The sequence below is a fragment of the Maylandia zebra genome, unplaced genomic scaffold (assembly GCF_041146795.1).
Source record: "Maylandia zebra isolate NMK-2024a unplaced genomic scaffold, Mzebra_GT3a scaffold22, whole genome shotgun sequence".
Classification (NCBI taxonomy): domain Eukaryota; kingdom Metazoa; phylum Chordata; class Actinopteri; order Cichliformes; family Cichlidae; genus Maylandia; species Maylandia zebra.
In genome coordinates this window covers 42354-70000 of record NW_027490052.1, presented here as the reverse complement: position 1 = coordinate 70000, position 27647 = coordinate 42354, and the positions used below count along the sequence as shown (strand labels likewise).

At 42.3% G+C, this 27647-nt stretch overlaps 2 protein-coding genes across 8 annotated transcripts in view; both read left to right on the top strand.

Annotated features, from left to right (window-relative positions):
* The window catches only part of mettl22 (methyltransferase 22, Kin17 lysine), a 28316-nt gene extending 23495 nt beyond the window's left edge, over nucleotides 1-4821 (top strand). For all 6 annotated transcript variants that reach the window (XM_076881573.1, XM_076881569.1, XM_076881575.1 and 3 more), the window contains 4 exons: nucleotides 144-221; nucleotides 615-717; nucleotides 3128-3296; nucleotides 4541-4821. In XM_076881573.1, the coding sequence (XP_076737688.1) occupies nucleotides 144-221; nucleotides 615-717; nucleotides 3128-3296; nucleotides 4541-4609 (419 nt within the window). In that variant the 3' untranslated portion in view covers nucleotides 4610-4821. The remainder of the gene's footprint in view (nucleotides 1-143; nucleotides 222-614; nucleotides 718-3127; nucleotides 3297-4540) is intronic.
* A 1293-nt stretch (nucleotides 4822-6114) lies between these two features.
* Nucleotides 6115-26400, top strand: LOC101486217 (eukaryotic peptide chain release factor GTP-binding subunit ERF3A). Of its 2 annotated transcripts, XM_004576002.4 has the most exons (14): nucleotides 6117-6589; nucleotides 7399-7443; nucleotides 17047-17289; nucleotides 17559-17592; nucleotides 17680-17757; nucleotides 17902-18082; nucleotides 20289-20443; nucleotides 20868-21008; nucleotides 21104-21197; nucleotides 21909-21989; nucleotides 22237-22410; nucleotides 22630-22719; nucleotides 24153-24321; nucleotides 25745-26400. In XM_004576002.4, the coding sequence occupies exons 1-14, from the start codon at nucleotides 6397-6399 to the stop codon at nucleotides 25795-25797; spliced, it is 1731 nt and encodes a 576-aa protein (XP_004576059.1). In that variant the 5' UTR covers nucleotides 6117-6396; the 3' UTR covers nucleotides 25798-26400. The 2 variants fall into 2 exon arrangements, with proteins under 2 accessions (XP_023007839.1, XP_004576059.1); XM_023152071.2 differs by lacking the exon at nucleotides 7399-7443 and having other exon boundaries at nucleotides 6115-6589.
* The last annotated feature ends 1247 nt before the right edge of the window (nucleotides 26401-27647 follow it).

The following is a 27647-nucleotide window of genomic DNA, read 5'->3' as shown; positions in this document are numbered from 1 at the left end:
GCGGCCTGCTTGACCGCAAAATGGCTGGATGGATGTAACAGACTTTAGTCTCCAGTTTGGATGTATGAGTTGATTGGTTAACCACCAATACACCGAACTAGAAACCAGTACGATAACTACTTTCCTTTGTCTGATCTTTGCAGATGCTGCTGTGGAGTTTAGTTGGACAAAGGAGGAGGTAGCAGATCTGAATAACACTAGCATCATAATTGCTGCTGATGGTAAGTCTTAAGGATGACATCTCTAAAAGATCAGAGCTCTTTTTCACCATGTATGCTCTACTCTGAAAGAGTTACTGAAAAAGGTGGGAAGGTTCTAGACAAGACACTGTGGGCAAACCTTTAAAATTATGTGCCTCACAGCGAGGTTTAAGCACCAGTTCGTTGTCAGAAACGCTACCATGCAAAGCCCAGAGTAGCACACAGTGTGAACTACTGAGATGCTGTATGTGGCAAAGGAGGCTCCAGACTGCTGAGCAACTGAAGCAACTCGTGAAGCGATTTGTAAAAAGCAGTTATTTACTGAGACAGTTTTGAGTTCAGACTTTAGAGTCATTTATGGAACCGTCAAATGCAGAAGCTCAGCAATAATTAGATTTCTTAATGTGTCACCAGTTTGTTATGATGATGATCTGACGGATGGCCTATTCCGAACACTGCACCGACTCTGCAGCAACTTTCCACACACCTGCACTGTCTTCATCTCCATTGAGAAAAGGTATGGTGAAAACATATATAGTATACCTGAGCATATTTGGCCTTATACACAGTGGAATGATCATGTTTCTTAAGCTGATAAAAATAGTGGGTCAGCCAACTCACACGAGAATGAGAAAATGTACAGGATTAATATTTCTCCCAGAGGTTCTGCAAGCAAACAAACTTTAAACTTGACTCAGCATGAAACATACAAAGCATTAACTTCCACCCAACTACGACGATAAATTCAATTGATTTTCATTTATGTGGTGCTAGTTCACCACCGTAGTCACCTCAAGGTGTTTTATATTGTTAAGTCAAGACTCTGTAATAGAAATCGCACAACAGGTTGGGTGTGAGGGTAAAGAAAAGCAGAACAACTGAGACAAAACACAAACAATGTGAGAAGATACACGGTAATGATATGCAGTAGTGGGAAGTGAAAGGAGGAAAAAAAGCTTTTTGTGCATTATGGGAAACCCCGAGGAGCGAACCGTCACTAAAGGAGGGTTCAGGGTCACCTGATCCAGCCCTGACTAACCTCCTAAGACCCGAACTCTTCCACGGCAGCATTTTTAATTTCTCTTTGCTATTTGGGCTGATTGGGACCTGATGAATGTAAAAACAAAGAATTACCAGATTTTTTTTTTTTTACCTGATTTTTGTTTCTGAGAAAAATTAGATCCACATATGAGGACGTTTGTTTTAAATTTTGATAGATCAGTGGCAGCATAATGTCCTCGTAAGTGGAACTCAGGCCCTTGTAGAGCAAAATTTTGTATTTTGGTCTAAATAACCCAAAATGTGATGTCCACATATGTGGACGCAGGTCCTAGGAGGTTAAAAGTAGAGATAGTGTCTGTCTCCTGAATCCAAGCTGGAAGCTGGTTCCACAGAAGAGGGGCCTGAAAACTGAAACTTTATGAGAGGCTAAGAAAGTGTAACAACCACAGTAAAGCTGCATCAACACATGAAGCAGTTCTCAGCGTCAATGACATTGAGGCAACTTTGAGGTAAGAAATTGAAACAGCATCAGTAAGCGTGCTCGATGCTGCTGGTTGAGCAAGGACAGAGTAGAAAATACATTATTGGATCACCTCGTTCACCGGAGCCTGGGACGTGTCTCAGCTCTAAACCGATGCCCGAGGAGCTCGACTGCTGTGTAAGGCTGCACTCTGACCGCCGTGTTGGCAAAACAAAGGTTTTAAAACTCTGCTTAAATGTTCAAATAATCTCACTACCTCTACCAAAAATGTTCTGTAATTAACTTGACAACTTATTTAGCCGCTTCATATCACATGATAGGACTCCACCTTTGGCTAGTACACTTGCATTACAAGAGAGGGAGGCCACAAGTTCTCAGCCTCAAAGGGTACTGTGTGGATCTGTCCGTGATCTACAATTATAGCTGTAGTGTTCAGATGTTAAGAAGAAGAAATATACAAGGAATAATTTTCTTAGAATTTAAAACTGTCTGCAATACTGAACTGTTTATACCAGGCAAAAATGTCGAGAAGTTAAGCTATGGGAAAACTGTGGGCTTTCAGGAAATCTAACTCTACTTGTAAGTGATTCAGAGAACGCTTGGGAGAAAGTGCTGCTGTCAGATGAGACCAAAGTCGAGTTTGGCAACAGCCTGACCTGCTGTGTTAGAGGAAGAGAAATGCTGAGCCAGAAAACACCATCCCTTCAGTCCAGCACGGAGGTGGAGACATTATGCTTTGAAGCTGGTTATCTGCTTGGTCAGGGGTGGGCAACTCCAGGCCTCGAGGGCCGGTGTCCCTGCAGGTTTTAGATGTGTCCTTGAACCAACACAGCTGATTTAAATGGCTAAATTAGCTCCTCAACATGTCCTGAAGTTCTCCAGAGGCCTGGTAATGAACTAATCATATGATTCAGGTGTGTTGACCCAAGGTGAGATCTAAAACCTGCAGGACACCGGCCCTCACAGCCTGGAATTGCCCACCCCTGTGCTAGGTACATTATTTCAGGACAAATTTTCTGCAAAAACACAATGTTTAGTCTGTATAGATGTTACATGACAAGTCTGGATCTGGAAAAGTTGGGATTTTTTAATTCAATTCAATTCAATTTTATTTATATATATATATTTTGTGTCGCTGGTTTTTGCCACACGCTCAGTGTGTAATGGCTTTAAGGGTTAGCCTAACCCTAAGCTCTACGTTCCAAGGTCCTTTTTACTGCAAGCCTCATTCCTCCATTCACACGAGTGCTTTTTTCTGTACCTAAGCTAGCCTTCACAATCTCACACTATCTTGAATGTTGGCAAGGATGCTTTGACACCCAGGTTGGAGGAGCAAGGCCTCAAACCACCAGAGTTTTTCATTAGTACATATGATCCACTCTGTCTCCTGAGCCATAGCCGCCCCTACTTCTACTTTTTAAGTGACTATGTTTCTATCTTCAAGGATGAACTTCACCTTGCAGCACATGGATGTTTCCTGTGAAGCCTATGATCATTTCATCCACTGTATGAACCAACTTCAGGACCTGGAGAACGGACGATGTAGTTTCAGAGTCGATCAGCTCCCTTCTAACTTTGATCAGTTTATTTTATATGAACGTGTAGAACAACTGGTGAGTAAAACATTAGCCAACATAATTTGACCATAACTACAGTTTTATACACTAGACTGCCAGAAGTATTACCCATCCAAGTCATTGAATCCAGGTGTTCCAATCACTTCCATGGCCACAGGTGTCCTAGACATGCAGACTGCTTCTACAAGCATTTATGAAAGAATAGATCACTCTCAGGAGCTCGGTGAACTCCAGTGTGGTAGGATGTGCAACAAGTCCAGTCAAGAAATTTCCGCACTAGCAACTATTAATCAGTCAACTGTCAATGGTGGCATGTTCTCTGAAAGGGCAAATCATGCTTCTCCCTCTGGCAATCCGATGGATGAGTCTAGGTTTGATGGTTTCCAGGACAAGACGTTTGGTGAAGGGGGATTTATGGTGTGGGGTTGTTTTTCAGGAGTTAAATGAACTCGTTTTGGACAATTTAATTCTCCCAGCTTTGTGGGAATAGTTTGGGGATGGCCCTTCCTGTTTGAACATGACTGCACATGAGTGGATAGAGCAAGGTCCATAAAGACATTAATGAGTGAGTTTGGTGTGGAAGAACTGACCTCAATCCAATAGATCACCTTTGGGGTGAATTAGAGCGAAGACTGCAAGCCAGGCCTCCTCAACCAAATTCAGTGTCTGACCTCAGAAATGTGGTTCTGGAAGGATTTAAACTAATTAGGAACTCAAGTTCATATGTGTGTGAATTCAGAGAAGCAAATACTTTTGGCAGTATAGTCTATATTAGCTATTTTTTAACCTTATTGAATGCTTATTTTTGATCATAAACCTCAAATGACACTGTTTGCAGTAACTTACTGTAAATGCATTTAAATGCACGTCAGAGTTGCTTTTGTTATTGTAGTACAAAGTGCTACTCCAGTGTTAATCTTTTGGAGACACTGTTGCGAGTGTCATATTGATTGATTGATACCACTGTTTGCAGTATGATATGCTAACATGCCGCTTACAGCAAGACAGTGTTTGTATTTAAACTGCTTGATAAAAGACAATTTTCCTCTTATGTTCGATTTATGGTACCAAAAGTATTTTTCATCATTTGGAATTCTCAAAAAGCAATTTTTTAACCATTTAAAAATAAATATACAATAACTTTTTTTTTTGAAAATATAACATGCAAACAGTGAAAAGGTTTCATTTTTATCCAATACGGTTAAGTGGGTTTGTGATAAAGGATGACTTTCATCAAGTGGAATAAGTTGTTTATTTGTATGTTATATATATTTTTGCAGGAGCTGTGGAAGGTGACTGCGACTCCTCTTCCTTTTATGCCAGCCAGATCTGATCCGGAAGCATTTTAATGTTGATCTTGTACCAGCACCAAACCAAAGTGAAGAGAAACTTTCACCCAAAATTTGACCTAAAATATGTTTCAAGTTTACAGTTGATGTTTTAATTACATATATTTATAAAAAAATATATATGTATAAAATTAAATGTAGTAATCAAGATAAATATTGAAAATTAAAAAAAAAAAAAAACAATAAAAGTAAAAAATATTATTTTGTTTAAATTTTGCATTCCCTTGTGCAACTTTTTATCCTTTTCATCCTCATGTCAGTGGTTGTCAGTGTCTGGTTGGAGGAGCTTGGGAAGTGGAAGGAAGTGCTAACTGAGAAGTGGTGGGTCAGTTTTAGAGCCGATTAGATAGTCTTTGACCAAGAGACCAAACAGCAACGCTCAGTCATAGATCTTTAAAAGTCACCTTGAAAATGCTGCTTTTGGTCTCTGGTTAGGGTTAGCTTATGGATATTGTATATGGGGGTTTTTTTGTGTTGATTAGCAAAAGCTGGCAATCTTTTCTAGTAGGATTCATAAGTTTACGGATGCAACAAACAGGCACAGATAAGTGCTATTTAGTCCAAGGTGAAACACTAGAATTTCGCTCACGAAAACTGAAGCACAAATGTCTTAAATGAGTCGTAACACTCTGCACGCATTGGTGTCTGTTTGAGAATGCCTTTAAAAATTCTCTAAGAAGCACCATCAGCACAAACATAGTGGAGTTGTTGACATTGTGAGTTCTGGTAGACAGCAGTCTGCTACAGCGATGTTGGCATACCTATCAGTCAAACCAGCAAACTGTAATACTTATTTGTGAATGACTTCAGAGTATGAAAGGGAAATTATCTACAAGTTATTGTTGCACCAGACTGTAAACATACTTTCTAATTCTGTAAATATGGAAATTCAAATATGGGAATTTATAACTATGAATTATAATCGTTTTTTGTCAGTTTATTGGAGGTTTTTGTCTAACCTGCAGCTGTTTTTGTGAAATGTTTTGAAGCAGTTAATTGAAGCATACCAATTTTGTTTTAACTTACTTCTGTTGAGATACATTATATATACATTATACATTATATTATACATTATATTATACTATATATAGTATAATATACATTATATTATACTATATATTATACTAATTATATGAGATACATTATATTATACATTTCACTAGTGGCTTTGTTTTAGAATATAGCGGGGTGTGTGTGTGTGTGTGTGTGTGCGCGCGCGCGTGCGGTGGGGGTGCATTAGCGTGTTTTTGTACTCGAGTATAATGTCTTCTTCAAGCAAACAAGAAATATAACTCATATTAAAGAGTTAATCAAGTTGAAAGAATAAGCCTTCGAAAGTCATACTCCAAGAAAATCAAACAAAATCTGACTCGAATCTGCGGTTTCTACAAAGCTGAGAAATTTTTTTGACGTAAACCGTGTGTCCGTAGTCTTTCGGGGAATGTAGTTCTCTTAGTGTGAAAATTCTTTCGAAGCAGACGCGCTCTCGTTTTTTAATAAGACTTCATATCCCAGGGGTCACTGCGGGTAGCCGGCGGTTGTGGGGACGCATTAGCTCACGCGGACAGTCTCTGGGAGTGCTGAGTCGAACATCCTCTGTGGCGTCTGGTCAGACAGAAACCGGCTGCTGGGTTTTACTTGAGTCGGAGATTAAACGGCACACTTGGAGTTGGGACGCTCTCCAGCATTGCCAGGGCTGACGGCGTCGTCGGGTTTCGGGAGGACGCTCGTGTGGCTCAACAACTGCGCAGCTCAAATCTCACGGCGGTGAAAATCCAACAACCACGATGGACCCGAGAGACACTGCCCCTGATTCCTGGGAACAAGAAGATGATGTGGAGGCCACGATCGACGGACAACTTGAATCAGCATTCACAACGCTAAATGTGAACGCTAAGCCATTTGTGCCCAATGTAAACGCCGCCGAGTTTGTTCCGGCTTTTGGCCTGAAAGCACACCCGGCAAACGTCGACTCTGCCGGTGAGTACAGGGGCACCACGGGGTTGCGTTAGCTAAGAGCTAGCAGTGGCTGGGCTGCTAGCTCATTAGCCGCTTTGCAGACACGCGTTCCGTGAAACGCGATAAACTAGCTGCTTTCCACGTTGTTCGGGTTATTAATCCTTCTCGTGGTAAGCTTTGCGCTTTGTAAGTTTTTCAACTTGTCACATCTAGCCGCCTCTTGTTCTGCAGCTTGTTAAATACTGTCATAACTGATTAAATAGTAACCACCCCAACCGGCGTTAGCTTGTTTCAGCCACCCGGCGGTAGCCAACTAGCATGGTCGTTAGCCGGCGTGCTTTTCACGTTTGAGTTTTGGGAACCTCGGTGTTTAGCGTCAGCGACGCCGTACAACCAAGAGATCAGTCATTCTGAGCAGTAACTGGAGCCGTACTGGCACTTTTCCCGGGAGTGTTTGCGGAAAGCTTAAACTCGTCACTGCGAACAAATTAGTAAGAGCGTGAGTATGAGTATGTGGCGTGACGTGGATGATCTGACGCACTCTGGAGACGATCACAGGAAAGCGTACATACACCACCTGCATCCATCCGCGGTGTGCCGCCCATATTGAGCCCCACACACGGGAACTAAAACAGTAAAACTGTTACAGGTTCTGTCGTCAGATGGCCTCTGAAGATACAATGAGAGCTACTTGTGGGGCACAAAGACGGTTCTGTTTTCTAATTAAGCCAGTTGCAGCTTTAAAACTCACATGCTCTTCTTTTAAGATTGTGGAACAAGCTCCATTAAGATTACATTAAACTTAAATGTAACCATTGTTTCTCTTTTAGTTGCTGTTGAAAAGATGTCCACCATGGAGATGTCAGAAAGTGCTGGTATGTATGAAGTAGGGCTGAACGATTATGGAAAATAATCTAATTGCGATTTTTTTGCCCCAATATTGCGATTGCGATGCGATATGCGATTATTTTTTAAGGTCTTTGTCTTCTGTATTATTAAACAAAGACAAGCAATACATCATATAGTATGGCCAATACTATATTACATTAATTTTAAACTGTTCTTTCCTGGAAGACAGACCTCTGTTATGATGACATGAGGTGATGCATGAATTGATGACTGACATTTTTATTTAACTTCTTCAATCACAACAGTATATTTGAACATACACAATAGTTTATTTTTAGCTTACAAACATCTGAGCATAAAGTGCTGACAAGGAACCCTGGTGTAAACATTAAAATGAAAGTCAGTACAATGTGCAGATTGCAGAAATATACATAAACAAAATCAGTGGCTTTACCACACTCAGTTTTTCGACATCTGTGAACTACTAGACAGTCATTCAATTAAAAAATAATATTAAATAAATAAAACTAATAAATAAAAAATACACACATCTTACTGATCTCTGCAGTCAGTAACATTACACATAAAGTGCAAACATAATAGCAATTGTATAAACACACACACAAACACGCCTTTAAAGTTTAAAGGCGTGAAATTGGACGGTCTAGTTCTGATTAGCGTCACCGCTGTCTCGGTGGAGTTTAATAAACTCGGCCGTCTGCTTCTTGCTATCTAAAATATAACCAGACACTGGTGTAAATTCTCGACTGTCTCATACTTCTGTTTAATAAGTTTTCTGTTTGACGTTTAGTCAGCTGTGTGAAAACCAAGGAGGAACCCACCCGGGGGATTAATAAAGTTTTATTTTATCTAATCTAATAACTTTAATCTCAGCCAAACCGATTTACTCACGAACAAACAAAACACTGAAAAAAGCCCAACAATAACATTTTTAGGTTGTCTAAGTGACTTATATATTACGTTTAACCCGAGCAGCGAAACTCCGCGGTGATCTGAAAATGATGTGCCGGGAGTTGTGCCGTTCTCGGCCGCATCAGTAACCCTCGAGCTCCCGGCTAGCTGTCGAGCTGGTGGGTAGCAGACGCCCCTGAAAACGTCGAAGCACTTTTGCAAATATGGGATATCTTGATAAACCGAGCAGATATTTGATGTTTACACAACTACTTTCTCGCCTGAAAATATGTTAAAAGTTTATTTTGTGACCCAGAAAGATTAGTATGAGTAATTTTAAAACTTAGTAGCGGCCGCCATTGTTGGAAACTGGAGTTTGGCTGGGCCGCGCTATGAATTCTGGGATATGGTAGTAATTTGGACAGCCTTCGGCGCGTCGCTGTGACGTAATCGGTCTACAAATGCGGCCTCAGGAGGATGCAGCCCATGAATTTGGACATGTCCAGAGTATAATCGCAGCCTTTGCGGTTAGAAAATTGCACTTGATCATGTCGTGATATTATCGCAAATGCGATATATCGTTCAGCCCTAGTATGAAGCGTGTTTGTGTGGGTCACTGGCTTCCCACTGTGGCACACAAATTGCGCACACACACTGCTACAGTGTTACATACAAGCGCTTACTGCCCGTGTTATTGTCCTGATATGTGCAGACTCTGGGTATGAAACCTTTGAGGATGCGCCAGTAGTCTTGGGGATGACTGTCTGTAGGCTGATTGGTTGAAAAGTGGGCCTGAACAGGAAAGGAAGTGTCAGCAGACTCGACCACAGAGAGAATTGAAGAGAGAGAAAAAAAAACCCTAAAAGATGAAAAATACAGTCAGTTGCCAGAGAAGAAACATGTGGTTTTTGTTTTTTACTCAGTGTCATTTCAACTCTTTGTATGTTGTAACTCTGCTGCTCTCCACTGATGGCAGAAGCAACAACAAGAGACTGCTTATTGCATGTGTTTCTGACACTGTCCCCTGGTTCTTGTGCATATAAGAGTAGCCCTTGTTTTTCACAAAATTGTGTGGGTGTAGGTTTTTGTACATGAAGTAGGTGATGGATACGGTTATTTTGTTACCTTGCTCTGAACTGAAAAGTAGCTTTGTCAAGCTAAGTGTGCCCAGTTGTGGTTTTTCAGGTAAGTTAATTTAATGTTAGATTTGTTGCCGAGATTAATCTTCATGTTTGTAGTGCTCCCAGTGTGCCTTACACACACACACACACACACACACACACACACACACACCTACCTCTATATGTGTGTGTGTATATATCTATCTATATATCAGGGGTGCAACAATACTCGTATCGATATTGAACCGTTCGATACAGTGCGTTCGGTTCGGTACGCATATGTATCGAACAATACAAAATTTTTAATTTATTTTATCAACTTTCCTTCTGACGATGCTGTCTGTGTTGAGCGCTCAGTGAATCTGCGCTCGACAGTGCAGCCTAGGCGGAGTAGTCGAACGCAGATTCACTGAGCGCAGCGCAAGCTAGCGAGACAGAAGTTAAGCTCTCCTTGCAACATGGCAAATTGAACCTCCCCCACCCTCATTCAGATCTGGCGTTTGGAACTATTTTGGTTTTCATGTGAAGCATGACCCTGAAGGTAAGCGTGGACAAGGTACATGGACAAAAGTAAAGTAAAACAGTATGTTGGATGTGCCACGCAATGCTCAATTACATTGGTGTGAACTAGTGTGTTAGCGCAGTTAGCTCGTTAACGTGTTGGCCGTCTAGCCCCACGCACGGGGCGATCCGCGGTAGCTCGTTAACGGAGATTTGCCGTGTTGTGGCATTAACGTCATTTCAACGAGATTAACGCTGACAGCACTAGTGGGAACACAACGAATATGACTGCACATTTACGCCGACAAACAACAAGCACGCATGCTACAAACTTTACCCGAGTCATTTAGACAGCCGTTAGCACCTGATTCTCCTTATGGGGACCTGATATGTTTAATATGCTGCTGAGAATATAGCCCAGAAGAAGCGGATAGTATAGCTTTTATTTTGGAAAGAGCCATTTTTCTGTAACAAACTCTTTTCCAAAGATGAGGGATTCCTCAATCAGATAAATTTATTATTTTTTTATTACTTTGTTGTTTCAGCAACATTAAATTTAAAAACTGTACTTTTGAGTTAAAATATATATTTATAATTTTAATAAATGACAAATTAAAAAGGCATGAACAGGTTTTTGTATCGAAAAAATATCGAACCGTGACACCAAAGTAATGAATCGAACTGTGAAAATATATATATATATATATATATATATACATAAACATAATACTTGTGTATGAGTACAATATTGACAATGATATTTATGCTGAATCAATCTCACACAGATTGATTCACACAGTTAGAACAGTTGGTTTCCTCTCCTTCACCTCGCAGCAGTGTTTGCTTCATGCATCTGCTACAGTGTGTTTCTTCCTGAGTACAGTGTTTGAGCAAACAGCAACTGACGTCTGTATTCAGTTGTAGATTAGCATCAGCTTGTCTTGTTTTTCATTGCTCTGTCATGTTCACTGGGAGTGTATTTCATTATCACTTTAGACACGCATGCAGAGATGTACTCTACATGAACATGTTTGATAGGCTCACATTGAATCCTCCAGTAACATCATTTGGCTTGTAGACTGACAAAGTATGTTTTTGATAAACCATATATAGATGAGGTGACCCTGAATGCTCCCTTAGTTGCACTGCAACAGGATTAGGCTGCTGGGGTTTCCCATGATGCACTTAATGCATCTTCTTCAATCACCTTTTTTGCTCACTGTGTTTATATACCTATGCATTTAATCATTAATTCAAATTAATCTCAGACTCTTCCAGTGTCTTTTGTCTTGTCTCCCTCACCCCAACCAATCACAGCAGATGGCCCCGCCCCTCCCTGAGCCTGGTTCTGCTGGAGGTGTTTTCCTGTTAAAAGGGAGTTTTTCCTTCCCACTGTTGCCAAGTGCTTGCTAATAGGGGGTCACCGGAAATGTGTTTTTTTTTTTTTTTGTTTTTTGTTTTTTTTGGGGGGGGGGGGGGGGGTTGTTTTGTATTTTATTTTATTTTTTTATTTATTTTTATCTGTAAGGGAACATCAACCCATTCTGAGTGGTCTTACATGTGAGCCTACACGTGGCTTTGCAGTCCATCTTTTATGTTGTAGGTGTTTTCTTCCACTCTGGAGCCCATTTAAGCACTTATGGTGCAAGACACGGGTACACCCTGGACAGGTCATTCATACTCGCATTCAGACTTGGGGCCAATTTAGAATCACCCGTTAACTTAACCCCACTAACTGCATGTCTTTGGACTAGAACAGGACGATGTGGCCAAAAATATTTGTCACAATATATATTTCAAAATTTGTGATAACGATATAACTGACGATATAATTGATGCAAGACAAAATACAACTCCACATCTTTACTAGCACAAAGAAAACCCATCCATTTATTGTCACTTAAACAAGAAGCTGGTTTTATGTACATTAAAGCTTTATAAAAATGTAACAGTGCAAATGCAAATTCCTTGCTGAAAGTTTAACCAAAAGGCATTTCCAGTAGAAATGGGCTGACATATCCTGAGCATAACCATGTATAATATCCACTGAAGTTAAAAAGAGGTGCTTTGCAACATTAAACTGCAGTGTGCCAAATAAAAAAGTCAAATATGTATTTCTCGGACCATAAGGTGCACGGGATTATAAGGCACATTAAGCGAAACAAAGCAGTCAGATAAATCAAACTTTATTAAACTCATTCTTCTTGCTTCCTCCACTTCTGTGCCATCGATTCATTAATGCTGTATTCTATCACAGCGGCTCTATTCCCATGTTGTTGCAGTATATTAATGACTAACCTCGTATTGTGGATGGATTATCTTAGTTGTTCTCCTGACTGAAGTTTGGTCCGTTTACAGCATCCTGCCATGCGATTGCATTTGTCTCTAACCATCAGGAACCTTCACGTTAACTTTCATCGAGGGGAAAAGTGTTAGTGTTCATCCTCCAGCTTCACTGTTTATGCTAACACAGCTGTGTCGCTAGTGATCACGTAGCACATCATTATATACCAGCTAGCCCAACTTCAGTAACCCTACAAACGTCACTGCTGTTTAGTTTCCTGTCTTCATTTATGTTGGAAGTGATAGCAGAGCTGTACGTTTGATTTTTTTTTCAGAAATCTCTCAGTCAGAACATGCTATATCATGTTTAGGTGGAAACCAGCGAGCTAACTTCTAACTCTGTTAAATGTAATAAATCCTGTTTTCATGGATGTCTGGATGTTAAACGTAATTGTTACACCTGGTAAAGCAGCAACGCTGATCATTCTGTTAAAGATGAAAGAATTTAGACAATTTTTAACTCTCAGTGAGAGGGCGGAGTTTAGGTCCCAGATTACTCTGATTTACGAGCACCTTAGTCAGACAAATACGGCAATAACGACGGCCACTTGTATGTTCTACAAAAAAAATGTGCTGTGTTGTGTATCTGACAGACAAACACCAAACCAGTTCCACACCACTGAAGTTGCAGCATTTTTACAAACAAGTTCTGGTTCATCCGTTTCACTCAATGATCCGCTTTCTCCCTTCTCATTCTCAGTCGCTGCCATGCTTTTTCGGCCATGTGCGTATGAAAACAGGCACTGCGCATGTGCGTTTTATCGTTATATTTTATTTTCTTATTGTTGCCCAGCATTGTACCGGTGTTACCGTGAATGGTATAATATGGCCCAGCCCTACTTTGGACTATGGGAAGCAGCCGGAGAGGACCCACACATGCACAGGGAGAACATGCAAATTCCACAAAGAAAGGCCCTAACCAGGTGGTGGACTCAAACCCAGAACTTTCTTGCTGTGAGGCAGTGGTGCAAACCACTGTTCCACCTTGATTGGTTTTATTTTATTTCCCCGTCGTTTTTAATTATGTTTTTTATCGCTGCCTTGTTCAGGCCCACTTTCCAGCCTGTCAACAATTGACCTGGCCACATCATCCATGCCAAGTGATGCACCGTTGATTCTTTGGGGGACTGCACATAAATATGGTGGTTAGGACTCGCCTACACCGTACTGTCCACACACAGTACAGTGAATCTTGAAGTCGTGGTGCTTGTTGACTGTACACATGGGGCAGTGAGTGAGGGCATGCAGAAATCTGTAGTGTTTGGTGCAAAGATTTTTCTGTTTATTTAGATCCATTGGTTGTACTCAGCTGTTCTGGAAATGTGAACATCTCCCATTACACTGTATTTATTCACGGTGCTGACACCTGTGCTAAATTTTAGGGACGTTCCTTGTAACTAGTCGTTTAAATGGGCAGAGTTCAGAGATATAACAGGAATGAATACTTGCTGTTGGCTCACCTGGTGTCTGTAAAGGACTAAGTATTAGGCAGCCGTGCGGACACAGACCCTCACAGTTCTGAAATTTTGCATCACAAGACGTGGAAATTGTAACCGAGGCTTGTGGCTCGCCTTCATCTTGGTCAAACACAGCTTGTGTTTGTGTCTGCACACACCTGAAGGTCACTGAGAATAAAGGAAGGACACATGGTAGGCATGCTGGTGTTGTAAACAAGGTTTCTACAACTTCAGTTCCAAAAATCTTGGGGGGGGGTGTGTGTGTGTGTGTGTGTGTGCGCGCAAGGAAAATAGTTGATCTGACAATCTCCTATTCAAATATCATTCACAGTAGAACATAGAAAACATGAAATATCTAAACTGAGGTATTTTATTTCATTAAAAAACAAATAAGCTCATGTTGAATTTGATGGCAGCAGCACGTTTCAAGAAGATGGGTCAGGGCAACAAGGAGCTGGAAAAGTGTTACTCATAAGAAACACTCGGAGGAACAAACTGTGGAGCAATTTCAAATTTTCCTCAGCATAAAATGTGAAACTTGAATCAACATCTATAGTCGATAAGATCATTAGAAGGTTCAATCTTTGTGTGCAGGGACGAAGCTTCGGGCAGCACTGCATTAAAAATGGGCACGGCTTCAGAAATCCCTGCCTGTGAACATGGCTCACCGTGCTGTCCACACATGTAGCTTAAAGCCAGACGTGAACATCACCCACAAACACTGCTGTCTGCAGGACGTTGGTCTGTGAAGCACTGCAGAGCCATCCTAGCTGCTTTATTGCAATAAAAAAGAACTGGGTCAGTTCTTGGTAGCTCTTGTGAGTTGATTAAAGTCGTCATTAAAATAGTGAGCGAACTATGAACCAGTCCTAGAAATGGTGATTGGCATGTTTGGGTCATAATGTATGACATTGCTTCAGGGACATGTTAATAGCAGGTCTCTATTTCTGTGAGGAACACGAATATGAACATAGATACTCCATTTTTCAATTTTATTTTATTCTTAGCTTTAAGAAGAATTTCCAACTGAGGTTGGCCAGGCAGGTTATTCAGCGTATGAGTACAAACGATTGTACATTGGACACCTTGTTAGCACTTCTGTCATACAGTACATGAGGAGATGACAAACTTGTACCTAACATCTCACAGTATGGCTTCTTCTCTTTTACTTTGGCAACAACACAGTGATGACTGCAGCTTACAGTAAACATGGTCTTTAAGCCGTTGCACAGGTTAGCACCCTCATACCTTTCTGATCTTTTAAATTAATACACTCCTGCAACATGACTGAGGTCTGCAGATCAAATGCTCCTGGCTGTCCCAAGGTCCAGGTTAAAGCACAGAGGAGATCAGGCCTTTGCTGTGACTGCTCCTTGTGGAACAAACTGTCACATCAGGTCCTCCCCAACATCAGACACTTTCAAAACCTGTCTGAAAACCCTCTTTTATTCCTTGGCTGTTAAGTGAATGAATGAGTTTGTACTTTTGTCTCATTTCTTACTCAAACCTTCTCATTTTATGCTTTTTGTTTTTATCTCTTTTGATTATCTTAAAAGTACAGCGTTGCCTTGGTCAACAGTTGCTGTTTAATTGCGCTATATACAGGGAGTGCAGAATTATTAGGCAAATTGTATTTTTGAGGAATAATGTTATTATTGAACAACAACCATGTTCTCAATGAACCCAAAAAACTCATTAATATGAATGCTGAATGTTTTTGGAAGTAGTTTTTAGTTTTAGCTATTTTAGGGGGATATCTGTGTGTGCAGGTGACTATTACTGTGCATAATTATTAAGCAACTTAACAAAAAACAAATATATACCCATTTCAATTATTTATTTTTACCAGTGAAACCAATATAACATCTCCACATTCACAAATATACATTTCTGACATTCAAAAACAAAACAAAAACAAATCAGCGACCAATATAGCCACCTTTCTTTGCAAGGACACTCAAAAGCCTGCCATCCATGGATTCTGTCAGTGTTTTGATCTGTTCACCATCAACATTGCGTGCAGCAGCAACCACAGCCTCCCAGACACTGTTCAGAGAGGTGTACTGTTTTCCCTCCTTGTAAATCTCACATTTGATGATGGACCACAGGTTCTCAATGGGGTTCAGATCAGGTGAACAAGGAGGCCATGTCATTAGTTTTTCTTCTTTTATACCCTTTCTTGCCAGCCACGCTGTGGAGTACTTGGACGCGTGTGATGGAGCATTGTCCTGCATGAAAATCATGTTTTTCTTGAAGGATGCAGACTTCTTCCTGTACCACTGCTTGAAGAAGGTGTCTTCCAGAAACTGGCAGTAGGACTGGGAGTTGAGCTTGACTCCATCCTCAACCCGAAAAGGCCCCACAAGCTCATCTTTGGTGATACCAGCCCAAACCAGTACTCCACCTCCACCTTGCTGGTGTCTGAGTCGGACTGGAGCTCTCTGCCCTTTACCAATCCAGCCACGGGCCCATCCATCTGGCCCATCAAGACTCACTCTCATTTCATCAGTCCATAAAACCTTAGAAAAACCAGTCTTGAGATATTTCTTGGCCCAGTCTTGACGTTTCAGCTTGTGTGTCTTGTTCAGTGGTGGTCGTCTTTCAGCCTTTCTTACCTTGGCCATGTCTCTGAGTATTGCACACCTTGTGCTTTTGGGCACTCCAGTGATGTTGCAGCTCTGAAATATGGCCAAACTGGTGGCAAGTGGCATCTTGGCAGCTGCACGCTTGACTTTTCTCAGTTCATGGGCAGTTATTTTGCGCCTTGGTTTTTCCACACGCTTCTTGCGACCCTGTTGACTATTTTGAATGAAACGCTTGATTGTTCGATGATCACGCTTCAGAAGCTTTGCAATTTTGAGACTGCTGCATCCCTCTGCAAGATATCTCACTATTTTTGACTTTTCTGAGCCTGTCAAGTCCTTCTTTTGACCCATTTTGCCAAAGGAAAGGACGTTGCACACCTGATATAGGGTGTTGATGTCATTAGACCACACCCCTTCTCATTACAGAGATGCACATCACCTAATATGCTTAATTGGTAGTAGGCTTTCGAGCCTATACAGCTTGGAGTAAGACAACATGCATGAAGAGGACGATGTGGACAAAATACTCATTTGCCTAATAATTCTGCACTCCCTGTAAAGAACTTTGACTTCTTGTGCAAATGCCTTAAGAGAGCCTTTGAGTGGCACAAGGCAGAGAAAGTAATGGTGGTGGAAGTGAGAAATGCTCTTTATTTTCATTTTTAAAATGAGCATAAAAAAAAAAAGATGTGCTTTGTTTGTCCGTGCAGCGCCCGTGGAAAATGGTGATGCAGAAATGACCGCAGAGGAGCCATGGGACCAGAAAGAAGTAGAACCCAGCGAGGAAGAGCCAGGAGGCGGCGTGTGCGTGGACCGGGGGCCAGAAGTGCCAGACGAGACCGCTCCAGAGATGATGGAGGAGGAAGAGGAGGTGCTCGTGCCCAAGGTTCCACCCACACAGCCGGATGCCCCCAAAAAGGAACACATCAATGTGGTGTTCATTGGACATGTAGGTTAGTGGAAAGTCTCGTTTGCTGTTTTGAGTTAGCATGTGTGAGTGTGACCGGCACGCATAACAACGACGGCTTTGAGATTTTTGTCCAAACATTTAGTTTGTTGGGGCTATTTTCACTGGTGTATTAGGGCTCCGGTTGTACCCGCTCTGGTTGTTATTTACAAACTAAATCGCACACTTAGTTTCGTACGCACATCAGGTATGGTAAAAATGGGTTTATTACATGGAAGGTGTAGGTTAGCTGATTAATATATGCTGCTTTTCCAGATGCTGGCAAGTCGACCATTGGAGGACAAATCATGTGAGTAGTAGTCTCCTTTTTTCTTTAGGTGAGTGAAGTTGCTTCCATCACATCGTGCCTTTGACATGTTCCTTTCATGTACCACAGGTATCTGACTGGCATGGTAGACAAGAGGACCTTAGAGAAATATGAAAGAGAAGCCAAGGAAAAGAACCGGGAAACCTGGTGAGTGGATGGTCTGCTGTGTCTGCATCAACATGGTGGTGTTGTGTGTCGAGCACATCGTAGAAACTGACTTGCTGAGAGTGACCACGAACACAGTAGCACTTTGTCTCAGGTTGTTTTTTTATTTATTGAAACTATCTTCAGGTACCTGTCTTGGGCTTTGGACACCAACCAGGAGGAGAGGGACAAAGGCAAGACGGTGGAGGTTGGCCGAGCATACTTTGAGACAGACAAGAAGCACTTTACCATCTTAGATGCTCCAGGTCACAAGAGCTTTGTGCCCAATATGATCGGAGGCGCATCACAAGCAGACCTGGCTGTGCTGGTGAGTCCAGGAAATGAGCAGTGTTACTGAACTTACCCCCGAGAAAAACACCAGAAAGTACAATTGTAATGAATTCCCTGTAGTTTACCTTTGAAATCAAATGCAGACGCTTGAGTGTATGTCAGTGCAGCTTAACGCTAAACTGGAAGTCGGCGTGTAAGTCTGCTACAGAGAGCTGTTGGTTTAGAGTGTGTGTGTGTGTGTTACAAGGACTAATAGTATAGCTGAGACCACTAACTGCGCTGATTGAGGGTCTTTACGTGTACCAAAGGGATGCAGCTGCTCCTAACAGGAGCATATCACTGTGCGCTTCATAGTGAGCAGGCTTACACGTATGAGACTTGCTGCGCTCACTTGTACTCAGCTGGTTTAAAGAACGCCCTGAAGAGCACTGTAGCTCTTGTACTGCTCTGAGTAAATGAGAGGAAGAAAATCATTGCTGTGTATGTAATAGGGGCAAATGATACCACAGTGATGACGACGTCAGTTTTATAAATGCTGCTGTTTGCAGGCAGTATTTATTAGTAAGTGAAGGGCTTTCTCCACCCTGCTGATGACGCACTACATTCAAAGTGTGAGTCAACTAAAACACAACATAGTTCAGCATAGGGCTGCTCAATTAATCGAATTTTAATCTCGATTACGATCTGGGCTTTCAACGATCATTAAAAATGACTGAGCCGATTATTAGCCCCTCCCTCGTGCTTTACTCTCGCGCTGCTCCGTGTGGCAAATCGAGCGCACCTCTCTGCATTTCGAACATACGTCACAACAATTAAGAGCAGCGGTCTCCAACCTTTTTTTGCACCACGGACCGGTTTATGCCCGACAATATTTTCATGGACCGGCCTTTAAGGTGTCGCGGATAAATACAACAAAATAAAACTAGTACCGGTACCGAAAAAAAGATTTATTCATAACACACATGAAAAGACCCAGGAAAACCGAGTAAACGATAAAAGCGATAACAAAATAACGCTGAAAACCGATAAAAACCCTGAAAACCAGACATTTCACACCTGAGCCTCAACGCTCGCGGCCCGGTACCGGTCCGAGGCCCGGGGGTTGGGGACCGCTGATTAAGAGGACCCGAGGGAAGCTCGGAAAGCTAAGCAGAAGTTATTTGGAGAGGAGAGTGACTGCCGTTGGTTGAAAAGAGAGGTAAAAAAACTTCAGTGGTGTGGAAACATTATGGGTTCAGTCAGACGTGGATCAAGTGGACACAGTGTGTAAACTTTGCTATGGTGTAGCTGCACCACAGAGCAACACTGCAAAGTTCACTAAACATAGAAGTTTACATTTTTCATTGATTTTTATATTGCAAACATTTGCACTGTTATCAGTATTTGCACTGTTTTATATTATTTTTTGACAATCTTTAAAGTCATCATTCAACACGTTGTTATTGTTAAATAAATATCGTCAAATAATCGAGATCTCAATGTCAGTGAAAATAATTGTGATCATCATTTTTGCCATAATCGAGCAGCAGATGTTTTCTGAGAATTTGGAGTAAAAGTATAACACAACTGCGTAACATGGCAGTTTAACAATAACTAAAGGAAGTTAACACTGTAACTCATTAGAAGTTGAGGTGTTATCACATACTAAAGCTGGAAACTTTTCTGCCTGAGTTTTTTTAGCCAGCTGTCCTGTTTTCCCGTTCATCGTGGGCTCTTCCTGTCAGGCAGCAGCTGGTGATCCTTGCTTGAGTTATTTGTTTGCTCCTGGTTGCACATCATCAGCTAACTCTTCCTTGCAATGCCTTCACACCCTGCCTGTGTTTTTGCCTCAGGTGAAGAGTTTGGTTCCATCTTTATTCAGTATAACAAACCTCTCAAAAACATCTGTGTCCATAGTTGTTCGTACACACTCCCTCTATAGTGTTTATGAAGGAGTATCTGTGCTTAACATACTTTCCCTCCAAGTGCTCCAAAGTATGACAGGATTGAAAAAACGACACTACTAGTTACTGAACCCTTTAAACTTGGACAAAGTTAAAAGTATAAAAATGTCAGTGCTCAGAATTATTCATGTTCATAACCCTGTGGTGAGCTGCTCAGTGTGTGCCGTCCTTACCATGTGACAGCTGGGATAGGCTAAGCTCTAACGTCTTTATTGTTTTGTTGTTAATGCATTTGTGTTATCTGTTTCATGACGTTACACCAGGCTGTAGCACAAAGTGAGTGAGTGTTTTGTCCCACAGGTGATATCTGCCAGGAAAGGTGAATTTGAAACCGGCTTTGAGAAAGGTGGACAGACACGGGAGCATGCCATGTTGGCCAAAACAGCCGGAGTCAAGCACCTGATAGTTCTGGTGAATAAAATGGATGATCCTACAGTCAACTGGAGCCTGGAAAGGTTTGGACACTGAACAGCAGCTAAAGTCTGCATGTATACATATACACACATGTCTTTGACTGGCTTACACTGTAATCTGTAATTAGAGCATTAGTGGGTTTACTTTTATTAATAACAATAGTAATGTAATGTTTAACACTGTCCTGAGTCGTCTCATGCAGCGATTACTGGGAATCCAAATTCTCTGTTCTGCTGGCCTCTACATGCTGTTTCAGTTTTACTTCAATAGGAGTTTGAAATAAATGCTTGTTTATTGTGGGAGACTGAATCAGAGGTTAATTCCACTCATCCTGTCAGCATTTGACCTCACTGGTGCTGCACATGCCACATTGTCCTCCACCCACTGCTGATACATGTGGTGGTCACTTTGTGTCATGCTGCTGTCCTTTGAAGAGGTTTACATCCACCCTGTCTGAACCCGCAGGTACGAAGAGTGTAAGGAGAAACTGGTGCCATTTTTAAAGAAAGTGGGCTTCAATCCAAAGAAAGATGTCCACTTCATGCCGTGCTCCGGGCTGACAGGAGCCAACCTGAAGGAGCCCGCCAACATGTGCTCGTGGTACACGTAAGTATTGCTGTGTTCCTTTTTGCACCTGTGGCGACTGAAGAGATCAGGCAAACGAGTTAAACACGAGGAATCGTTTTTGTTTTATATTGCAGAGGTCTACCTTTTATTCCACACTTGGACAGTTTGCCAAATTTTAACAGATCAAGTGACGGTCCTGTAAGATTGCCGATCGTAGACAAATACAAGGTAAGGGTCTTTCTCATTTGCACATCTAAAAGCTGCATTACAGTTTAGCATGATTAGATTTAACCAAGAAAATTGGTTAATTCTACGAAAGGGTGGAGCTTTTGACAAAGGTTAACAAACCAAACGGGGAAAGTTTTTATGTTTGTGCGTTGATACAAACTACATGTTCTACGTGACACAGACTGCGTGTAATCTTGACGGGGCGTTGTGAGCCCCTGCAGCATGATGTCATGCAGCGTATACAAACCAGAAACCTAAAATCTGAACAGTTACTGATTAGCTGGTTAAAGATTGACTCTGAATCGGAGCACTTCCTCTTAGCCGTCTCTGCTCTGCACAGAGTTGAAGGAGCGTGCCATCTCCCAGCATTGAAACATCATCTCAGCATGAAGTCTGACAGGCACATATGCGCTGCAACCCTGAGCTTTCCTAGACATTTGCTGACAGAAATATTAAAACATGAATGTCCGATGGAGTCCACACTGAGATTGACCGGCCTCCAGATCGTCCCAGTGTGTCTGGCATATGATAGTCTGATGCTCTCATGGCGAGTGAGTGGCCACCTCTCGTCACAGCCGCTCTTTCTAATCGTTTGCTGCCACATTGAACTTGGACATGATGTCCTGCTGCGGTGGAAGTGGAGACTTGGTCAGACTGATAGATGCACAGATTCTCTCTCAGCTGCTCTGTAACACTCTTTGTCTCCACCAGGACATGGGCACTGTGATTCTGGGCAAACTGGAGTCTGGCTCCATCAGTAAAGCACAGCAGCTGGTCATGATGCCAAACAGGGTAAGAGATCTTCTTCCATAAGCCGGAGCCAGGTGAGATTATTGCTGCTGCTCACTGGCTGTTTGCCTGTAGTTAAAATTAGAATTAGAAGCATGTATTCAGATGTAATAGGCTGCATGAAACTAACGGGTATAGAGTTCTTAAGGAAAACAAACTAGTGATATCCCATGTAGGTCCTTGCCAGTGTCACCTGTTTTGGTGTGGGGATGTGGATACACGTCTCTGTTCTGTCTCTTTATATGTGCAGCATGTGGTGGAAGTGTTGAGTCTGCTCTCTGATGACGTGGAGACGGACGACGCAGAGCCAGGTGAAAATCTCAAGCTGCGACTGAAAGGCATAGAGGAGGAGGAGATCCTCCCGGGCTTCATTCTGTGCAATGCAGAGAACCTGTGCCACTCAGGGCGCACGTTTGACGCGCAGGTTAGTGCACGTGGACGCTCTGCTGGTATTACAGGGCCCATCGACACAACATTCACAGCAAAACGCTACGTCCACGATGATTGAGCATGCATCGAGACAACGTGCACAGCAGCTGTTCACGTGGTCCGCAATGAATCTCAGGCTTGATGCCACAAGACAGTTGTTGATGTTAACAGTGATAAAATGTTGTCCTGATCACCGGAACTCTTTCCTCTGCAGATTGTCATCATTGAACACAAATCCATCATCTGTCCAGGTTACAATGCAGTCCTCCACATTCACACCTGCATTGAAGAAGTGCAAATTACGGTAAAACCTGATGCCAGATTCACTTTCTCGATGGTCTTGAGCCCCGACTCATTTCTTTATATTTAAAATATGGTCTGGATCAGGAGCTCTCCAGGCTGATGGAACGTCTTTCAAAGTTGTGGACATTGGCTGCTTTTTCACTCAGTGTAAATACCTGACCGTTTTCACAGGATTTGTTTTTGCTTAAGCCGTTTAACACTGACCTATGAATCATTCAAGCATAACAAAGATTCTGTATCAACACAAACACCAGTGTAGTGGCCTCACAAAACGGGCAACTCACCAAGGAACCAATTTGGGCCTATTTAGCCTCCTTTTCATTAGTACCTACTCGGATCGATTTCAGGATTTTTCCAGTTGTACCTGTTTGGCCAGAGTTCCAATCGATCCAAAGAGGTACTAACATACGATGTCATCAGACTGCACGCCACCAATTGGCTGGTCAGTGGCGTCACTGACCGCTCACAAGCCATGAAAGCATCTCGTTCACGAAAATCCAAACCGCCATTTTTTTTATTCTTTAAACCAGGCAACAAGAGAACTGGCTACAAAAAATAACACGAGGTCCTCAAGTGTGACAAAAAGCCACAGACCGGGATCACACCGGCCGTGTTGCTATAACGACAACTACGCACATTAGGTGGTACTCGATTGTAACAGGTAACTGTCAGTCTGAGTTGGGTAAAGGCGAGTGATCTGAGCAGGTACTAATGGAAAAGGGGCTTTTCTTACTAGCAGTCTTTAAAAAACCAAAACCCCACATAATCTGTTTCATTATGAAGAAGGCCAAAGACAGCACGGTTAGACAGGCTAACAAGGTGATCCCCAAACAGCTGTCAGCTGAGAGCTTGTTGTAAAAAAAAAACAAAACTGTTGTCAGAGTTCAGGAGGGAGGTACAGCAGTGATGTTGGTTCGGGCTGCACTGGAGATCTGATCAAAGTTATTGGAATTGAAAAAAGTACCTTCAGATTGGCAGCAGCAGTGATCCCAGACACACTGTCAGTGCAGCAAAAGCATAATTAAGCCAAAACACACAGTGGAAAACCATCGGTTATGGACTGGCCTTCCCAGAGCCCAGAATCCAACTTTATTGAGGAAGTGTGGGATCATCTTGACAGAGAACAGGGAAAAAGGCAGAAACGTCCAAAGAAGAGCTTTCAATGTCCTTCAAAAAGTCTGGGAAACTGTTCTTGAACATAAGAAATGACAGAGCTGCCTCAGAGTGCATGTGCTAAAGAGTAAAGGTGCTCACACCAAATATTCACTTACATTCACTGAAATTCTGCAGTGTGTTTGCAAGCGTTTGTCTTTATCCTAGCAAAATCTAAATGAGTGGTGGCTCAAGACTTTTGGACCATATATCTTAATCTGTCCAAATGTTATACATTTGGTTTAAGATTGCTACAAATCCACATATGCTGCTTGGGTGCAGGCCTTAATCTGTCTGGTAGACAAGAAGACAGGAGAGAAGAGCAAGACACGACCACGGTTTGTGAAACAGGACCAGGTGTGCATCGCCCGTCTGCGCACAGCAGGGACCATCTGCCTCGAGACATTTAAAGACTTCCCTCAGATGGGACGGTTCACCTTACGGGATGAAGGTGTGTGTGCATATATATCTATCGTTCTATCTGTCTGATAATGTAGACGGTAACGAGAAAATCACTGCAGCTTGTGACCAGATCGAAGTCATTTTAATGATTGAACGGTCTACAGTTGTAACTGAACACAGTCCCAGTAGATGCAGTTCAACAGTGTTGAACAGCAGATTAGGTTCCAGCTGATACAAACACATTGCAATTGGAAAATCAAAGACACAAACTGTGCTGCTGTTACTGCACAGCTGGCCTTCATTCAGATACAACTCAGTATATGATCTCAGTAGAACCATACCACACTACAGAACACTGTCATTTAAAACATTAAAGAAAGGAATCTCTTTTTTTAAGTCAAACTTTGAACACACATGGTGATCTGTGTCGGCAGAGAGAGAGCTTTGTTTGTTAATTGAAACCTTTGACTTTAGTCTCAGCTAACCTGGCTTTCTGGGCTGTAGAGTCTGTGGGATTAAGACAAAGAACTTTTAAACTAGGCCTTAAGCAGCCCTTCAGTTCAACCACTGTCTGAAAGACCTTTTATGGCGACGTCATCACCAAACAGATGGAGTCGGGCACGCTGGTTTGTCCTCATTGGGTTGGGCACACTGAGTGGCACAATCGGTTCATGTCTGCAACATGTAATCGGCACTACGTTATGCAATAAAACACTTTTCACCACATGCACCCCAACAGGTGCATCACAAACGTAAGTGATTGGGAGTCCTGGCATTCCCTGATACGTCTGCAGGAAAACTAAATTGATATGTGCAAAATAAGTTTCAGAGAGAGACGTTTTTTTTTTCTCCCCCCCTCACATCTATGAAGTGAAGCTCATTTGGGGGTGTGTGTCTCTCCCCTCCCCCTGCAGACAGGCTGGCGGATGTTCCTGCTCATGCTTCAGAGAGAAACTGTGGTGTGATGTGCTAGTGACAACCAGCTATGTGGTAAACTGGTTGGATGTGCACAGAAAACCGCTATTTTATTGCTGATTGCGTCGTGCAGACATCAGCTCTGCCATCTGATTTACTGCTCGGTCCAACGAGGATAAATCGGGTGTCCCACTTCAGGGTGTGGGTTCGGTGATGCAGCTCAATCTGCATCCATAAAAGGCTCTGTTGTAAGCAGCTGGTTTAAAGACTCATCAACAGTCATGCTCGTTTTTACTATTCGACTCGCAGCACAGTACACAGGTGTACAGATATACAGAGCATCTGTACTCGCAGTCAGCCCTGTGTGCATGAGGCAGCCACATTAGGATTTCTGCTTGCCTCAATGTCACTCACAGCAGGAATTACTTGCATGTATATGGAACTCATTTTTCCCGGTCTGAGCATCCTACATATAATGAAGCAGAACTCCAATAGCAGAGCCGTGTTAGGACTCACGCAATATTGAGGAGTGTTTTCTTTGTTGGTGTATGTTCCAGGGAAGACCATCGCGATCGGAAAAGTGCTGAAGCTGGTGGCTGAGCGGGACTGAAGATTGACGGCGAGTCTAAGAGTCTGAGTGAGGAGGAGCAGGCGGAGCTTGGTCTTAACCCGCCCACACTGTTATCAGTGGTGACAGCGCCTCCCTGCACGCCCCCTTTCTGCGTGCTGAAGATCAGCTTCAGAAAAAGAAACTCATGTGAAAAAGAAACATGTTTTTAAGCAAATGACAAACCAAGATGATGTCCACACGAGTCGGCTTTCTCATATTGAGAGCTCAGCTATGCCATTCTGGGTTAGCCCTCCCTCCACCTCCCCCACCTCCTTACTCTGGTCTGCTTATCATACATGATTTTTTTTTTTCCCCTCCACTTTTTTTCTTTCCATAAATGACAAATGGCAGAATTTATATCTGAAAACAGATGTGGACCAGGATTCTGCTCGGAGTGTAAAATGATTTTCACAGTAACTTGCAAAGGAAATTGAAAGAACTAAACAGTTGAAACCAAATGTTGATCTTGGGTGTACATGTTTCCCTCTGCTTTTACCCAGTTTTTGGTTTCTCATGTGGCGTTCTGGCAGTGTGCTTGAGCGTGTTCAAATGTTATCAAAGCAAACAAGTATGACAATAAAACCATAAATTGGGGAAAACTAAGCTTGTTTGTCAGGTGTTCAGCATCTTTGCTATTGCTTGACTGAAACTGCTTTGAAAGTGTATATAGATAGAAAGATTTTATTTTGTTTAATTACTGCAACGTGCAACACAAATCGACTCCTGTGGACCGAAACGTAGTCAGTGCTTCCAGTATGTACACAATGTGAACACAAAGCTCTGGGAATGTCGATGTGAAGGCTTGTCTGTTAAATTTGAGTTCGTATCATGGATAATGGACGGATTTAAAAGCTGAACAGGCCTCTGCTGTTTGGCCTTAGCCATGGCTAAGTTTGTGTAGAAGAGTGAAATAACCTCTTGTGAGTGTGCAGAATTCCTGGGTTAATATAGAAGCTTGTGATGGAACAGAATAGAATATGCCTTTACTGTCATTGTATGTGTACACCCAGATTGTCTGCTCCACCAACTGTGCAGGTATAAAATATAAAAAGTAAAACAAAGGAGCAAGAGACACAAGAACACGTTGGAAAGTAGAGTGGATCTGGGCTGGGGGGGCGGGGGTCTGGAGGTGTGGGACCTCAGTGAGCTGTGGTGGGTGAGTACATTTAGCATTTTTAACCAGTCGCAAATCAGTCTTTGATTTTGATGCTTGTTTTAAAATCAGAATTCCCAAGAAATGATTCATCTTTGGAGATCAGCTTCATAGTTCAGTCTTCAAAGTGTATTTTTAATCACAAGGTTTTAATCCAGCAACATGAATGTTGGTGCTGCCCTTATGAAGCACAGTGGTAATGACAGTAGGTCACAGGAGACTTTAAAGATTGCAAAATTAAGATTCAATGCAGCGACTGTGTTTACAGAGAGTGAAGAAGAAACGCTCAGTACATCATAGGAAGGCCCCAGCAGCCTATCGCAGCAGGGATGGTCACCTGATCCAACCCTGACTATAGTCAGGAAAACGCCCCACAACATGACACCACCATTAGCCTGACTGATATAAGGCAGGATGGCTCCATCAGACCAGACTACAGTTTGCTTCTATCATCCAGTCTTGGTGAGACTGGATCTGACAGGAGTGCTGCCCAGTGTGTCTCCTACTGCATCAAGGTAACAAGTGATCCTGTCAGCTGAGCCGTGTCTAAATGCATTAGATTTCTGCCATATTATTATTTAGGGATTTGTGTTAGGTGTGACTAACAAAGTGCAGTTAGAGCATGTGTGTATTTACATAGCAATGAGTTATATATATAAATATGTATCACAACATAAAAATTGCATGTTTTGAAGCA

Coding starts and splice junctions, on each gene's coding strand:
- LOC101486217 (XM_004576002.4), top strand. CDS start 6,397: ATGGACCCGAGAGACACTGCCCCTGATTCCTGGGAACAAGAAGATGAT. Junction 17,758..17,901: donor GAAAAGAACCGGGAAACCTG/GTGAGTGGATGG, acceptor AACTATCTTCAG/GTACCTGTCTTGGGCTTTGG. Junction 22,411..22,629: donor GGCGCACGTTTGACGCGCAG/GTTAGTGCACGT, acceptor TTTCCTCTGCAG/ATTGTCATCATTGAACACAA.